The sequence below is a fragment of the Puma concolor genome, chromosome B1 (assembly GCF_028749965.1).
Source record: "Puma concolor isolate L17-30 chromosome B1, mPumCon1.1.hap2, whole genome shotgun sequence".
NCBI lineage: Eukaryota > Metazoa > Chordata > Mammalia > Carnivora > Felidae > Puma > Puma concolor.
In genome coordinates, this window is record NC_141670.1 from 115,072,198 (window position 1) to 115,089,883 (window position 17,686).

Below are 17,686 nucleotides of genomic sequence, written 5' to 3' on the forward strand. Positions count from 1 at the left end.
TTGACATGTTAAACAAATTTGTACCTATTCCTTGGGTGCCATTACTTGGAAACACGTTTCATCACGACAACGTGTAACTTGAAAATTGTTTCCTTACATATAAAATGGGGCCAATAATTCCTTACTGGCATCAGAGGGTTATGAGTTTCAAATGAAAAAATTTACTTAAAAAAATTTTGTAAAGTGTTACTCCAGTGGTTCTCAAACTTAAGTTTGTAACAAAATCACTAGGAGGGCTCCTTACAAGACAGATTTGTGTTTCTGATTCATTAGTAGTAGTCGTTTCTGAGTTAGTAGATGCAGGGAGGGGTCCCTGAATTTGAAATTTTCATAAACTCTCAGTTGAAGATGTTGCCCATGTGGGACCACCCTTTGAGAACTACTCTGTGATACGAATGTAAGGAATTATGGTTTGATTTTACAGCACAATTCACTGTTTTCCTCCTATGTTGTGTCTGTTGCATCCCCTACTTTTTTCATTCCTGTATCTGCCATCAAATGATGTTGAAACATCTTTACCCTGCATTCTACCTTGGCAACATTCTTTACATTTGTGAAAGATCAGCTCAGTGCAGTATTTCCTTGGTTTTTACATTAATGAGCATCGACCTGATATCAGCTTGATTAAGAAGGATAAGAAAAATATATGGTATTTCCCATGGGGAGGAGGAGATAAGGGACTTTTTGGAGTAAAAGGTGAGGTTTCTCCCCCGCCCCCAAGTCAATTAGATGTAAAATGCTACTTATTACCTACTTTCAAAAATCCCATTAGAGAACTTGTAATTTGATCCAGAGGGAGGAGAGTCAGGTAAAAGGAAAAATTGACCTCATTCTTCAGTCCTTTCCTAAATCCTGAGAACTGTATGTACTTCCACGCTCCCTCTTACAATCCCACAAAACGAGGAATCAGGAAAACGCATTAGCACCCTAGTACAGACTAGGAGCACCGAGCGGGGAGGAGACCCAGCCCCATCAAGACAGAAGGAAACTGGGGGAGGGGAAAGAAAACTTCCCCCTGTCGGAGACAGCAGCGTGGCCGTGGGAAGAGAAGGGAAGTGGGGACATTTACCTCAGTCAGACACTCCGCCTCTGGGCATGTGGGAAAGCGAGGGAGGCGGGGGAAAGGTTGCACAGGAGCGAACTCGCAATAGCTCCGGCCACTGCTTTTGAGCGAGGATCTGGATGGAGAGCTAGAGCTTTCTGCTTCACTTCTTCCCTCCTGGAAGCCATTTCTCCATATTTAACAGGGATAAGGACGGGGCGCTGGGCCGAGTCAGGATAAGCCAAAGTTGCCGCCTTCCCCACGTAGACCCCGCTCCGGCCCCTGGCCCAGGCTGGAGATGCGGCCTTAGGGGACGCTGAAGTTACTCCGTGGAGGGGGAGGGGTCGCCAGGCTCCCCTCCAATCACGGTGGCCGCTTCCGCTATTTGCATGTGTTATGCTAATGCAGACCTCCCGCTCAGCTCCCTCCGAGCTCTCCGCCCCCTTGGAGGGTCTCCGGCGGAGCCCGCCGGCTGGGCGAAGGTGAATACATTATGCTAATGAGGCGGGCTTCTGCCCGGGCTTTGGAAGGGGGCGCAATGCTGCGGGAGCCCGGGGCTGGAGGCCGGGCGCCGGGAGGGGGTCGGGGGAGGGACGTCGTGCTCGGAGCGCGCGCGCACACACACGCACACACTCACACACGAGCATCCCGAAGGGTATATAAGGCTCGCACCCGCGAGGCTGCGGAGATACTTCGTGCAGCCGCGACTTCAGCCTCGCCCCTCGAATTTGCTCTTTGGGTTATTTCGTTTTCCTGTCTCCTTTCCCCCTTAGCCACCCCTTTTGCGCTGCGCTCTCGCGGTTTCTCTCAGCCTTTCTGCCTGGAACTGAATGTAGGTAGGAAACAGGTCGGCGTGCGGAAAAACACTGAATAGGCAGAAATAAGGCAAACTAACAGAGACGCAACAGGTCGGCTGCTCGGTGGCGAGGGCGAGCGGCGGCCCCTCGCTGTGCCTCTCGCGCAGTCCCCTTGGAGCCTGGGCGGGCGCTGTCGAGGACCCTTTCTGAGGTGTTCGTCCTCTGAGGGGCTAGGAGGGCCATCCGGGTGGGTTTCATTCCGGTTTTAACCTTTTTTGCCACCAGTCCCCAGACTGAGGGTGCTTTTCACTCCCAGCTGGGGGGAGAGAAGAGAGCGGAGAGGATGGTCCACGACCGCTGGTCTCGGCGCTGAGGAAAGCGGAGCTCCATCTCGATCTCCGCCAACTAGTTGTGCAGCCACCCAGACTGAACTTTTGGAGGAATCGTCCTTTTTCTTTCCTTTCAAGATTCTTGGAAGTGGTAGAGAGTGGGAGGCGAAGCCGAGGCAGCTGATCCCTCCACGATGCTGGTGAAGAAGCATGCGGGGAAAGGTGGGGGCCGGGAGCCAGGCTCCGAGGACCCGAGGCAGCGTTGTGCCTGGACCGTGCCGCCGTGCACCTCCCTGGCGGCCCTTCTCTCAGTGGTGGCCCTGATGTCTTGTCTGTACCTTGGGGTGAAAACCAACGACCTCCAGGCGAGGATCGCTGCTCTCGAATCCGCAAAAGGGGACCCTTCCATTCATCTGCTCCCTGATCGCCTGGATCAGCTCAAAGCAGTGGTGCAAGAGAAAGTGGAGCAACTTCTGGCTCAGGTGTGAAAGGCTGGGGTGTTTTGCACGTGGATAATGTCTTGCACAGGCGTGATTCTGTGTACACGATCAGCCTGTACCCTTACTGTATGCATACTTGGTGTGGCTGGGTGTGCATACGCTAGGCGACCATTTATGCTCACTGTAGCCTATTATTTGTATATGCACATCCTTTGATATCACACTCTCTGTCTCTATCATCTTCCCTCACTCTTAATGTTTGCATGCTAAACATATATGGAAGACTGAAAGAGGGAAGGGTGGCCAGAAAGGCAGCGTGGCATTTTATCTCTTTTTAGTTTTCTAGAGTGACATACTAATCTTTTCCAATTTTTTGGAGAATATTCCTTGCAAAGCTAACATCTGTTAGGTCCTTCATATATTATAAGAAGGTTCGTGCCATAGGTGTTATTAATACACAAATGGTAATCGCTCTTAAAAATGAAGTAAACCTATATGTGATTTTAAATTGATCATTTCACACATTAAATGTTTTCATATTTAATGTTTGAAAAGAAAAAAAATGTAGCTTATTTTTTTTTTTATAAAGGATGCAGTGGCAGGGGTGTTTATGTATGCAGCGCCATTGCAGTTGCGAGTTGAAAGGAATCTAGGTTACGTTTATCAAACCAGGGGTGGCATTAGACTAGAGTTAGGGGGTTTTCTGGAACTTGCTCTTCCGACAGAGAGGCTGTGTGGCAGTAGTTGCAGCATGACGTGATAAACAGTTGACCTTCATGTACACAATATTGGGTGTTTTAAAACCCATAGGTTACCTAAAACTCCAGCATGGTAAAGCCAGGTTTTGGCATTGACTGCATGTGCTTGAGCTGAGGGAGAAAGTGGAGGGTGGTGGTAGTTGAAGAATGGAGAAAGATGTTGTACAAGTCCAGCAGTCTTGACACGGTGTCAGAAGTCATTTCTTTTTTTAGGGCTTGGGTACTGTTACCTTTTGACTAAAGTCCAAGTACATATGTAAATGTTAGTTATGCAGGCTATCAAATGCTGGTAAATCAAGCATATGGCCAGAGAGTTCCTAAAGAATCTGTTTCTCTACAATGCTACTGATGACAATACCTCTTCTTTTCCTACAGAGATCCTATGAACATATGGCTAAAATAAGAATCGCAAGAGAAGCACCTTCAGAGTGCAACTGCCCAGCAGGTAAAATGGAACTTATTTTTTAACAAGGTTTCCTCCATAGCAGAGTATTTTTAAAACAAAAGTCCTGTATCTGTCAAGTCTACCTGTAATAATAGTAAAGAAAGAATGCAGGCCCAACTTACTTTAATAAAATCAACATGTCTCAGTCAAAAGAATGGCAAATAAAGCCCCAAATATTATTTTAAGCAGCATACCAAGGCCTGTTAGGGGAAAGCAAAGGAGATAAAGATAATCACCAAGAAAAATACAAGCAAGATGGCATACAAAGACTAAGTTTTTAGATTCACGGATTTGAAAAATATTCTTCCTTTTTATTCAGTTTTAATGTCTGTGGTGAAAAGGACTGCAGAACATGTTAGATTCTGAATTCCCTGGTGGCTCATACTGCATTAGTACAGATCTCCATTTGTTCCCTTTGACATACGGTTATGTTAGTAAATTACCCTAACCTCCTCACCTGCTTTTATTCTTTTCTATCAAAAAGGTTCTCTCTCCTATCCTACAGCTAATGATGAGGACTGAAAGAAAATAAAATTCTTTATCTTGAGCTTCTTATTATGAACTATTGCAATCGTGATGACTTCTCAGAAAAGGCTGTTCTGTCTTTTCATTTTTCTGTGTAGCTTTAGGGAACTGTTTTAATGACAGCATATTAATAGAAGGATGGAGAAGAGAGACATCAGTGAATAGAAACTCCTATGTAATCATTAAATCTTCATTCACAGATCTCTGAGGCTTGGTAGTCAGTCATCTATGGGTCTAACAGTTTGGGAGGCATTGGAATTTGTCTACTGGAAAACCTCTAGCGGATTCAGCTGATATAAGCCATGGAAAGCTCCCATAAGTTTTGAGATTTTTATTTCAGATAAATGTTGTTAATGCATTTACAAGCGTTTTCATTTTTTTCATCATCACTATAGAAAAATGAGTCTGTTACCTTTTCTTTAATTTTCAGGAACATGATACTTTAGATGATACTGATATTCAGAAAGGCTAGTTCCTGTGTTTTTTCATATTCTGGATTTTTTTTTTTTTTCTCACGAGAACGTGCTTTGACACAACTAAACCGGGCACCATGGTTAGAAGTTTCAAATGTTAGCTCCTGGTTGTACATCATGAAAATTTTACCATTTATGTTCTGCTGCATTGTTGACCATTACCGAGCTGGTTGGTTTGTTTGTTTCAATTGAGAAGATATACACATTAGATAACAAGAAAACAAAGAGTTAATGTTCGACATTGGAGATTTCATTCTTGGTTTTTTTTCAGTTGGGAAAGACCTCAGAAGTCAGAAATTCAAGGAAGGCACTTTTCTAGTGCAGGAATTAACTTCCAACAACCTCATCAGCCTGTAGGGATTATTTAAATTCCCAAGACAGTTGGTACAGGACTTCACTGATCATACCACTTAGACTCTGCATTTTCTGTATGTAGTATTCTTGTTAGCTGTGTGAAAAACAAACCTGTTTAATTAATAGGATTCTTAGTGAACTTGGTAAAATTTAGAAAAGCGACAACCGCAGCACTGAGTTGCTTTTTGTAGTTTAATCTGCTTCTTGATGTTTGATGCAAGTTAGTTATTGAGGTCTAATTTGTAATCTGGAGGAAAGCCATTACATTTAGAGGGCACCTTATATTATCTTGGAACGTCGTTTTGAAACGTTTTCTTCTTAACATATTAACTTCATAATAAATGGTGATTTTATCCTAAGAACACACAAATAAATGATGAATTGGTGATTTCCTTGGCCTTTTGTTGGTTCTCACTAATGGCTGCTTTACTTTCTTGCCACCACTAGAGCTCCACATTACATCAGTTTTCACCAGATGTAATGAAGAGGTAGACATTTGAAGGTGTACAATCTAAGACACGGAATCAAACATGTTTCTTGCTGACAAATCACTATTATAGAAATGCTATAGTATTTTTTTAGTTTGCAGAATAATCAGACATCATCAAAATAAAGGCATTATTTTGAACATAGTATCCTGGGAGGAAACAAGTTATTTTGAATTATGGTTAGTGAGGTATTGTCTTAGGGAATGAATGGCCTGGCCCGGAGGATTAGAAAGGAGATATGGAGCTTCCCACCTGGTTTGGCTTTAACCCTGGTTTGCGGTGACTAAGAGTTGTCACCCAGACATCTGTTTGTAGGGCAGAGTGAGACAAGTCTGTGACCTCAGCTCAGTTCCTGTGGACACATGCCCACCCCTTGAAGTTGACACTCTTGTTGACAGTTTCCGTCACAGAGCCAAGGACTGATAGCAAAGGGCCAATGCCCTGTTGTTTGTGTTCACTTTAATTGCTTTTGATAGAACTCAGTCCCAGTGAAGTTTATCTAGGTAGGCTACAAGGAAGTCGTAGAATTTATAGATTTTTTGTTTTTTTTTTTGAACACAGGAAAGAACTTTTGTGGAAAAGGGATGGGAAAGACTATTATTGAATGGTTTGTAATTGTAGGGGAAGCACTCTTACTTAAATCTTCCCAACAACCTTGGGAGTTAAGTGCTACTAATCTCATATTTACAGATGAAGAAACTGGACACAGAGAAGGTGACTAACTTAGCATAGTAAAGGCAGAGTCACGATTCATGCCCACATCTGACAAAATCAAAAGCACAAAGTCTAATAAGCAATAGAGAATGAATATAGGTTTTGGGCTGGACAGGACTGGAATCTTGGGTCTACTACTAAGTAACTGTGGGACCTTCTCTATATTCCAGGTTCCTCATCCACAAAAAAGTGTCACATACTACCTTCCTCAGAAGTTGATAATTTGCATAAAGTGTGACATTTTAGTGGTTATTCATTAGATAATAGTTATTATTCTTTTTAATATATTATGCACTACTTAACTCTAACCTGGTCCATGGGGACGCATGATGTGGGTGGGAAAACTTAGCCCTGGAGATGTATATAACTTGTTCAAAACCCAAAGGCTAGTTAATGGCAGGTTTTGGATTAGAATACTATGGTTAGTTAAGCAAATATATCTGCAGATCATTCATGGAGATAATCAAAATGAGTCAGTATCTCTTAGTGCTTTATCAATGGAGATTGGTTCTTTATAGATATTTATATTAGTCTAATAAATTGTTTTTACCAAATTTGAAGGAAAAACTTTTGACCTTGTAGGTAAACCATGCTTGAAGTGGTTAGAATTTGGGATTAAAAGAGTATGAGGATATGTCTTTACAGTTTTGATAACACATGTTTTCTAAAAGAAGTGCTTTAACTGTCTGACTCATTTTCACACTTATTTTTTTAAATGTTTATTTATTTTTGAGACAGAGAGAGAGAGAGGGAGGGTGGGAGTGTGTGAACAGGGCTAGAGGAGGGGCAGAGAAGGGAGAGACAGAACTCAAAGAGGGCTCCAGGCTCCACACTGTCAGCACAGATCCTGACTCGGGGCTCAAACTCAGGAATTGTGAGATCGTGACCTGAGCTGAAGTCAGACACGTAACTGACTGAGCCACCCAGGCGCCCCTCATTTTTACACTTATTTTTTAACAGTTTTATTGAAGCATAATTTATAATACCCATTTTAAGTGTATGAATTAAAAAAATTAAATAAATTTATAGAGTTGGGCAACCATCACCATAATCTAATTTTAAGTCACCTTTGTTGCTTCCCGAAAATTTACATTTACTTTTTTCATGTGCTTGGAGAAATTCTAGTTTTTGAATATTTGCTTTAAAGAAACCCCATGGGGCGCCTGGGTGGCGCAGTCGGTTAAGCGTCCGGCTTCAGCCAGGTCACGATCTCGCGGTCCGTGAGTTCGAGCCCCGCGTCAGGCTCTGGGCTGATGGCTCAGAGCCTGGAGCCTGTTTCCAATTCTGTGTCTCCCTCTCTCTCTGCCCCTCCCCCGTTCATGCTCTGTCTCTCTCTGTCCCAAAAATAAATAAACGTTGAAAAAAAAAAAAAAAAAGAAACCCCATAATAAAATGAAAAAGCCATACAAATTGAAGCTCTGCTTAGCACAATATTTGCTTTAGTAGTAGCTGAACCATAGACGTTCAGCTGACATCCCGTGGCTTGGCCTCGGTAAAACTTGACCCTCACAGGAGTGAATAAATTGGCTGTTTGCTGTGGCTGTAGAATCTTGTTTTGGGTTTTGTTCTTGGAGCCCTGCATCAAGTGTGTATAAACCAGGCATATTTATAGGAGGGTTTCTGTGTTCTAACTGCTAAAGAACACTGGGAGCCAGGCAGCCAACCAAAAGATATTTAGATCAGAAATGTTTCTGTACCCTACTCATCAGTAGTGTTGTTTTCCCAGGATATTAGTTATAAGAACCTCTAAGCTGTAATGGATAGAGAATGTGAATGGGCAATAAAGAATCCAGAGTTATAATCCTGGCTTTGTTATTAACATGTTGTACAATCTTGGACAAGTCATTTCCCAAAAGAATGACTTTTATAGGCTCTATTTTCATATCCTTAAAATAAGGAGTATTGGACTAGAATGATTTTGAAGGGCATTTGTTGCTTCTCTAGGTTTAAAGAGCCTGCTGTGTGCCAAAGATCATGCTAGCTACTGGGAATATGCTGATGAACAAGGCAAACTTGGTATCTGCCCTCATGGAGCTTACATTTCAATGAGAATGACAGACATTTATTTAAAAATAGCATAAATTTGGGGCACCTGGGTGACTCAGTCGGTTAAGCAACTGACTTTGGCTTGGGTCATGATCTCACCGTTCGTGGGTTCCAGCCCCGCATCGGGCTCTGTGCTGATGGCTCGGAGCCTGGAGTCTGCTTCAGATTCTGTATCTCCCTCTTTCTCTGCCTGTCCCCTGCTTGTGCTCTGTCTCTCTCTGTCTCTCAAAAATAACTAAAATGTAAAAATCGCATAAATTTAGTCATGACAAGTGTGACCTCGAAAAAGAACTGTGTGCTTTGGAGCACATGACCACAATTTCTTTCATATTGTAAATAGTAGGACTTTATTGTTCTTTTCTCTGGGGGTGGAGGGTAGAGAAATTCACAGTAGGAGAAATCATAATATAAGAAAATCTGTGTTTTGATTACAAATAAAAGTGCTAGCAATGTATAAAAAGCTGCTTTGCATAACCTCACCTGGCTTTGGCATTCCAAGAATTTATGGTCAGATAAATGCATATTGATACCTGATTTACCTGTACTGATACCCAACTGAAACAAAAAAGCGGCTTTAATATATAAGGTTTGTGATAAATCGGATGGTGATTTATTCTTCTACATTTCTTCTGAACACAGGGAGATTTGGGCTGGATAAGAGTCCAAACTTCCTGTCTGGTGGTACTAAACAGTGTCCTTGCACTTGACTCCTCTACATTCATTGATAATGATGAAATGGAGCACAGCTACTCATCAGCTTGGAGAGTTTAGCTGGAGATAATAAAGATATACTATATAACTTTCAATGTTCCTATACACCCTGCAAGTCTATGAAAATTACTGTATACAAAAAAAAAAAAAAGAATAAATGTAGGCAAATAAAAGTACCTCTGATTCATGTATGTGAGTAATACAGCCTCTGGTGATAGGTTTTGTGATATCTTCTCAATTTTTGGTAGAAATATATGTTACTGTAGCTTTAAGGTTGTGCACCCTTTTCCATCATGTGGGAAGACCTTTATTATTACCTTGCTAACATAAATTTACTTTATCATATAAGCTGTGTATTTCCTACTAACATGGTTTTCCACTTATGCTGTACGTTTTTCCTAACCCGCTGCACAATGAATGGATGGAGTGCATTGAGTAAGGACATAATATGTGTAGATTTTCAATTATGTAAGGTAAAGAACAGTCAGAAATGGTTTGCAGAAAGAAAGCAAATTAAAATGCTATAAATGTTATTTAAATGAGAATAGCAGGCTTTCCTCTCCTTTCCTAAGGCCAGACAATACAACGTGACATCCAAGCACCTCAAAGCATTCGTGTTACATGGTTTCAGTCCTAATGAGCACAGCAGTTTGGGTGTAACACTTAGTTGGTCCAGTAATGACAGCTGGCAAAATGCCCTGTCACCCAAAGGACCAGGGACAAATTGCCTCTTGAAGCAGTGTTCTTGTTTCTTAGCTTCTCTTCTGTGTTTCTTGTCTAAAAATTATTAAGAAGTTATTTCTTCAAGTCTTCTTTTCTCTTTCTTACCTGGGTAATTCTGTTTTTCTATGAACTGGGAATTATTTAAGAAAAGGGTATCCGTTCTGCATAGGGGTTAATTCTTTCTGGCTCACTTGATAAACGTACAGATACAAGTAGCCTTGCAGGGCCATAATAACCTATTGCGCTTATGATTGGTTTCTAACTGTGCAAAATCAACTACATGACGTTTACAAAACCACTATTTGAATGTCAAAATTAGCTCTGGGAATGGAGAAGGAAGGCATCCTCTCTAGATGAAATTAGGTAAATGGAGAGCTGGTGGTGGGGAAACATGCCAGAATGAGGACTGTTTTACAGTCCAGGGGGGCCATTTCCTGCTTCAAGGGGAACCACACTAGACACTCATCAAAATGACATCAATCTTTGTTATCTTCGGTGGAAACCATCCAAAACCTATTATGAAAAAGTGTTTTTATTCCATCCTACCACTTTATAAACATTACTTGGTGATTTGATGGAAGCTGAGAATGTGAAAACAATGCATGGGTTAGTCTGGGCTACAGGCTGTAGCCAATATGTGACTGCTCAACACAGAAGCATCCCCACCCTCTGTGGCTTGCCAGTATGGGTGAAGATCCATGCCGTGAATATCCACTCATGATATTTAATACTTTTTTTCCCAATGTGTGTTAACAATGACTATGGTATACCTGCATATTGAATGCTTAGCTATGTATAGTTATTGTTTCATTTGGGATGTGTTCAGCACTCTTGCAGTTAAAAAATATTTTAAAACTGACCTTTAAAAAGGAGGGATGCAGAAGAGTGGGAAGCAGAAGGATATGGAATTACTCACAAATTAAAATCGACCACTTTTCACCGGTATCATATATTCTTTCAAATGACTACTCTGTGAGTCTCTTAGGTATAGGATTCCTTAAAGAAATGCCACCAGATGGCAGACACCTTCCCTCTGTGACCACAAGGAGGAGGAACTGAGCTGAATAGTGGGACTTCGGTCAGCCTCTTCCCAGTTCAATTCCTAGCTGATTTCTTGACTTCTGTTCGCAATGGAAGAGATTAATGGGGGGAAGCAAGTAATTTCTTCCACCTATATTTGAAGACTAGAATGTCCTATGAGCTTTTAAAACAATTTAATTTAAAACAATTTAAAACAATTATTTAAAGCAATTTAATAAATTTCACATTTGTATTAGTCATTATTAGTTATTTAGTAGATCAATTCACAGTTAGGAGCCAGTATTCTAATAGCTAGAATACATGAACTAAATATAATTGAATTTATCAACTGGGGATTTTGTGCTCATCCTTTGTAATTTCTCAGAATCAAGAATTGTTTGAAATCACGATCACGATTTTGACATCATTTCATCTGTCGTGTCCGTTTTAACTTCAGTTACCACATGATAGTTGAAATGGGTTCTTTATTGTGTTCTTTAGCCTGATTGCTTAGTCTGATTTCCAGGAATGCCCCAAACTGTGGCTGTTCCTTTGGATAAAAAAATTTTAGATTTTAGAAATTCTAGGCTTCTGGGTTATGTACACAAAGTTTTTATTCTTCTATTTGAAATGTGGTCAGCACATATTTAAGTACAATTTTCACATTTAGGCTAAGTGGCTGAGTAAATGGGATGAATTGTAGCCAGCCCTAGTTTGCACATTATGGTACATTTGAGAGTCAGAATATATCTAACTGGAAGTAGTGGCAGGGGTAGAGTCTATTTTTTCTTTCTTTATCAAAGAGGTCACATGTAAGAGGAGTAAAAGGGGAGGAGGGAAAAGCCACCCACATCCCATAATCTCTTGGAATCATACCGCTTTGCCTTCATTTTGAGTAAGTCTAGTGTTTTAGAGTTCTTACAAGGTAGAGAGAGTCAGAGGAATTCTCCATTATAGCTCTATCTCCAGCATCCTCTTTGGCCCTTGTAGCAGTGAACGGGAGAACAAAATCTCTTAGGAATCCCTCCTTCAAGTCTGTTACAGGACCAGAGTTGTGTTCTTATTTTTGATCCTTAAGATGCTAGAATTAAATATGCCTGGAAAATTGATACAGTTCTTTCCCAGCATTCCAGAATCGTAGGTCAGTTCTGGCAGCTATCAAAGGTAAGTTGTTTGTGTAACCCTTATAGGAATTATGAAACTCCAATTTGTGTCTCAGGGGCTCTAGAATCCAGCTGGTATTTTTTAGATGTACATGATATGACCATAAGGTAAAACATCCACAAAGCACCAACCTTTTGACTTTAAAGTCGTGCTAGAAATACTGGCAAAATCTAGCGGTAAGTGAACTTTGGAATACTAAAAGTCATTTTTTTTTTTTTTTTTTTTTTTTTTTTTTTACTGAAATTATTAAGGCTCAAGGTCCGAGAAGATAAAGTTAGAAAGGAAATAAGCTTCTTAAATAACTGCCTTTCTGAGGATGGATACCAATTTTATTGGGGGCGGTCATATGAGTGCAGTGGGTTAATGATCAGCTGACTCTTGTGGGCAAATCCTGACCCTAACTGCTAAGTGGTCTCATGGTATAATTGTATCCTACTTCCTGAGGGAGTGTGTTGAGAGTGCACTTCTACCAATGTCATTTATGAGCTTCATGGTTGGGGTTCTGGTTTGTATCTGTGTATCTCTAGGGCTTATTGTAGAATTCTCTACAGAAGATTCTTTATAAATGTTCATAATTATTATAATGGATATCTGTCAACTTGACCTGGTTGAGGACTTTTATTGAGGTTTATCTCTTTACATACACTAATATTCTTTTTTTTTAAATTTTTTTTTTTTCAACGTTTATTTATTTTTGGGACAGAGAAAGACAGAGCATGAACGGGGGAGGGGCAGAGAGAGAGGGAGACACAGAATCAGAAACAGGCTCCAGGCTCTGAGCCATCAGCCCAGAGCCTGACGCGGGGCTCGAACTCACAGACCGCGAGATAGTGACCTGGCTGAAGTTGGACGCTCAACCGACTGCGCCACCCAGGCGCCCCACATACACTAATATTCTTATCCCCAGGACTTTTTAACATTTTCCCTGAGGACTTTGTGGGCCATAATATATTAAAGCTAATACAAATCTTGGAGATCAAGTAGTTCAGGGGCTTTCCAATATTTCTTAAAGAAGCTGAACTGTTCAATCTTATTTATTTATTTATTTATTTATTTATTTATTTATTTATTATTATTTTTGAGAGACAGAGACAGAGTGCGAGCAGGGGAAGGGCACAGAAAAAGGGAGACACAGAACTGGAAGCAGGCTCCAGGCTCTGAGCTATCAGCACAGAGCCCAACGTGGGGCTCGAACTCACAACCCGTGAGATCATGACCTGAGCTGAAGTTGAATGCTTAACCGACTGAGCCACCCAGGTGCCCCTGAACTTTTCCATCTTATGAGGAAACGTAGTAAATGAAACTGGATGTAATGTTAGCTACACCTCCCCCATGCTGGCCCCTGAGGTATCTCCATAGGACCTTAAGACTCCATAGAGGATCTATTAGAGGACCTATTAGAAGATCACTGGAAGTCCAATCCCCAGTGTGATATCATATCCCACGTCTAGCGATACTATATACTTGTTAACACAGAAACTGCTTCCAAAATTCTGTACTTAGAAATATTACTAAGAATGATAGAGGCAAAATTATTTATTAAGAAATGAATAGAATCCAGAAACAACTATTAATGTCATATTGTCTCTTTACTGGGTTGTACTGGCCCAGCAAAGAAGGTATAATAATGGTGGTAGCACAGGAAAGCTGGGAAGATGCACTGTGTAACTGAGTATGATCCTGTTTATCAGAAAATCAATATCCCACCTCATGCTTTTTCTTAAAGTTAGTCATATTTTAAGCCTTCACGTCAGCATATTATTCTTGTTTATTCATAAGTTTTCTGTGTTTTTCAAATTTCTTTCCTTGTATTTTTACTTATTCTTTAATTCTAGGTATTATATTGGGCCTTATCACAAAGTTACAACAGTCCATTGCCTTTTAAAATATATATATATATGTAAAGCAGTTGATTTTTTTAAAAAGTTTATTTTTTATTTTTGAGAGAAAGAGAGTGATCAGGGGAGGGCAGAGAGAGGGGGATAGAGGATCTGAAGTGGGCTTCGTGCTGACAGCAGAGAGCCTGATGCAGGGCTCTACCTCACAAGCCATGAGATCTGAAGCTGACGACAGACGCTCAACAGATTGAGCCCCCAGGTGTCCCTAATGCAGTAGTTTTTAAACTAATGGTTAACACTTAGTTTAAGTAGTATATGAAAAATAAGTATCCCTCAAGTACTATATTGTGAGAGAGTTGTTATTAAAGATGTCTCTGGGATCTTTGAGACTTTTTAACTTGATTTTTGTGTGTTAAGCTGATGATGTTTATGTATTAAATTTAAACTTACAGTACAATGAGAATATATGAATTGGGCATTAATGTTTAAATGCTAAAAGGGAAAACGTTAGGAATTAACAATGTTTTAGCCAATAGTGAATGATATGTACAGTGCATTTTACAGAGGAAGTGTGAATCCGGCTGCAATCATAGTGTAACAGGTACTGCAGTTTGACAGACAATACTCTACCTCCGGTGGAAATGCATGTCCACTGTCATCAGCAATGCTGTTGACCGTTTTGAGTAGTGACTCATGGACGGTAGTTTGGCCAAGTACAACACCTTACTCAATTGTCTTATTGGACAGATAATAGAAAGGCACAGCAACTACACAAGTTATTGAGCTTTGGTGAGCAATTTATTTTCTCTTCAATACATAGTCTCAACCTATAGACTTTTGGGAAGTCTTGGAAGAGAAAAATGACTTTTCTTTTTTAAACTGCTTTAGGGGCACCTGGGTGGCTCAATCGGTTAAGTGTCCGACTTCAGCTCAGGTCATGATCTCATGGTGTGTGACTTCGAGCCCCGCGTTGGGCTCTGTGCTGACAGCTCAGACACTGGAGCCTGCTTTGGATTTTGTATCTCCCTCTCTCACTGTCTCTCCTCCCACTCATGCTCTGTCTCTCTCTCTCAAAAAAAAAAAAAAAAAAAACATTAAAAAATTTAAGAAAAAAAAACCCAGCTTTAGTTACCTTGCTTTCTAAGAGAGAACAATTATCAGGAAAGCAGCAAAGATAGGGAGGTTGACCAGGTACTAAAGGCTGGAGAGATCATATATACTAACCAAAGCTATTGTAAGCTGGTAAAAAGAGGTTTAACTGAACAAATTGTATGCTCTACATTTACTTCCCAAACCCTACAGATACGCTGACAACTTCCTAGGAGTTTAAGAAGCAAGACTGACAGTGGTGGCTTAGTACTACTCTACATGTTATGCATCTGGAAGTGTTTAATAAAAGAAAAACTCTAGCATTGAGAAAGTACATCCATAAAGAAAACAGGGCTTTTATGTTCTTGTATATAGTTTCCTTCTGTGCAGTTATTTAATGCTCTGAATTTCAGCTTCTTCTGAGGATACTTCCCTGAATGTTGGCTTGGTTCTGTGATCAAGTTCTATATGAGGAATGCTATGTGTTGGTGGTAAAATATATGTCACCATTTTTACAACATTAAAAAAGAAGTTAAATTATTTTGATGTCAAAACTGTCCTTGAATTGAGAGGTCTGAGGTATTCTTTCTGCTTTCTATGTGTGAACCCATAACACATTAGACTCAGGATGTGTTTTATTCTTTTAAGCCTTTCATCTATTTGAACAGAAAACTTTTGCCTCCAGTATCAATCCTCAAGAAGGAATCCCAGATAGAGGGATTTTCTAATCAGTCACGTTTGTCATCTATATTTGAGCATCACCCATCATTTTTCTCATCATTTTCAATTTTTGTTTTTTGTTTTTTTACAAGTCTCCACTTTTAATAGTGCTGGGCATTTTTAAATAATGTTCATTGAACTCCTGAAAACCAATAGTGAACATAGCAAAAACACCCATAGAGAAATGATGCCCTGTCAGGCTTTCAATGAATAAGCATTTGCCCTGATGTGCTCTGTTGTTGGCAAACAGACTAGACAAGGATTGTCTTTGGGATGTAGCTATGTATCTATGAAACTACAGAAATAGAGGATCTTCTATGTTCCCAAATAAGAGTCAGGCCACTCTCCTTTCCATCCTCCCTCCCTTGCCTTCTCTAGAATGAATATAGATTCTATTTTTCTTGCATTCTAATGTTTGTTTATTTTCGAGAGAGAAAAAGAGACAGAGCACGAACAGGGGAGGGACAGAGAGACAGGGAGACACAGAATCCGGAGCAGGCTCCAGGTTCTGAGCTATCAGCACAGAGCCTGACTTGGGGCTCAAACTCACAGACTGCGAGATCATAACCTGAGGTGAAGTCGGACGCTTAATCAACTGAGCCACCCAGATGCCCCATATTTTGCCTCCATTCTATTGGTGACACTCTACTTAGCTTACTGTCCACTTCTAATTTGATCAGTCAGGGACTTAATCACCTTTCAGTCTCAACACCTCTATGCCTTTCCTGGGCAATAGCTGTAGTTATGATTACATTTATTTATTTTTTGAGAGACATAGAGAGACAGAGCACAAGTTGGGGAGGGGCAGAGAGAGAAGGAGACACAGAATCTGAAGCAGGCTCCAGGCTCCGAGCTGTCAGCACAGAGCCTGACACGGGGCTCCGACTGACAAACCGTGAGATGATGACCTGAGTGGAAGTCGGACGCTCAGCCCATTGAGCCACCCAGGTGCCCCAGCTGTAGTTATGATTAAATCCAGCAGTGTAACTGAGGAATTGTGAATGGGAACTGTCAATACTTCTCCCAGATTTCAGTAACTTATTGTTTTCTCAAAAATTACTGTTAAAGGTAATTTTCAAAAAAGGTAAAATTGTGACTTTCATACAGATAAAAAGCGAACGTGTTAAAGATTTTGCTTAAATCATGAAAGAAGGAACTGATAAGGTGTTTTAACTAGTTCAAAGGAGAATTTAAAAACAGATACATTTATAGTCTAGAATATCAAACTTGTGTAGATGGAGGCAAAACTGGACTTTTTCCACAGTGGGGGAGGGAAGTCAATTGCACTCAGAAAGAATTTGCATGTCTGTGGTAAGATTTATTTTGCTTTACTATTAGTTATCTACAACTTACAGTTTTAAATAGCCCTGAAAGAATCAGAATTAGGTAAGTGGGAAGGATATGCTCTAGACAGTGCATAGTTTTTCACTGTGCTGAGCTGTCAGCACAGAGCCTGACATGGGGCTTGAACACATGAACCGTGAGATCATGACCCGAGCCAAAGTTGGACGCCTAACCGACTGAGCCACCCAGGCACCCCATAGCTTTGTATACTTTATACACTAGACCCCTGAGGGTTGTTCTGATTGGTAGGTCTATACAACTGGCATGAGTTGCAGAAGTGGCCTTTAAATTCATAACACTGAAGAGTTGTTTAAGGTAATAGACCACTTTGGAAGACTCAGCTTCCTGTGTTTCAGTATCAGTGAGTAGCTTTCACTGATGTTCAAGAGGGAGTTGCTGACCTAACCTTTGTGTTTGGGAATATTATATCCAGGCAATTATATTATTTACATAGGCTACGCTTATCCTCTGTGAGTATGTGGTTGCCTGGGGATTTTGTGCTATTTTGGCCATTTTGGCCTTGACTTCAAGTTTGTTCTAGTTTGGCTTTTCCTTGGGCACTGTCATCATATTCATGTGTTGCTGCTTCAGACAACTTGTCTTTAGTCCATACTCTAAGCTTTATTTGCTTATTCTTGGCCAGTTGCCTCTCCTGTTGGACTCTGT

The 17,686-nt window shown here is 40.7% G+C and overlaps 1 protein-coding gene across 1 annotated transcript in view; it reads left to right on the forward strand.

Moving 5' to 3' along the window:
- The first annotated feature begins 1,651 nt into the window (after nt 1-1,651).
- COL25A1 (collagen type XXV alpha 1 chain) overlaps nt 1,652-17,686 on the forward strand; it is a 469,078-nt gene continuing 453,043 nt past the window's right edge. The window contains exons 1-2 of the mRNA XM_025921769.2: nt 1,652-2,650; nt 3,742-3,811. Of these exons, the coding sequence (XP_025777554.2) occupies nt 2,363-2,650; nt 3,742-3,811 (358 nt within the window). The 5' untranslated portion in view covers nt 1,652-2,362. The remainder of the gene's footprint in view (nt 2,651-3,741; nt 3,812-17,686) is intronic.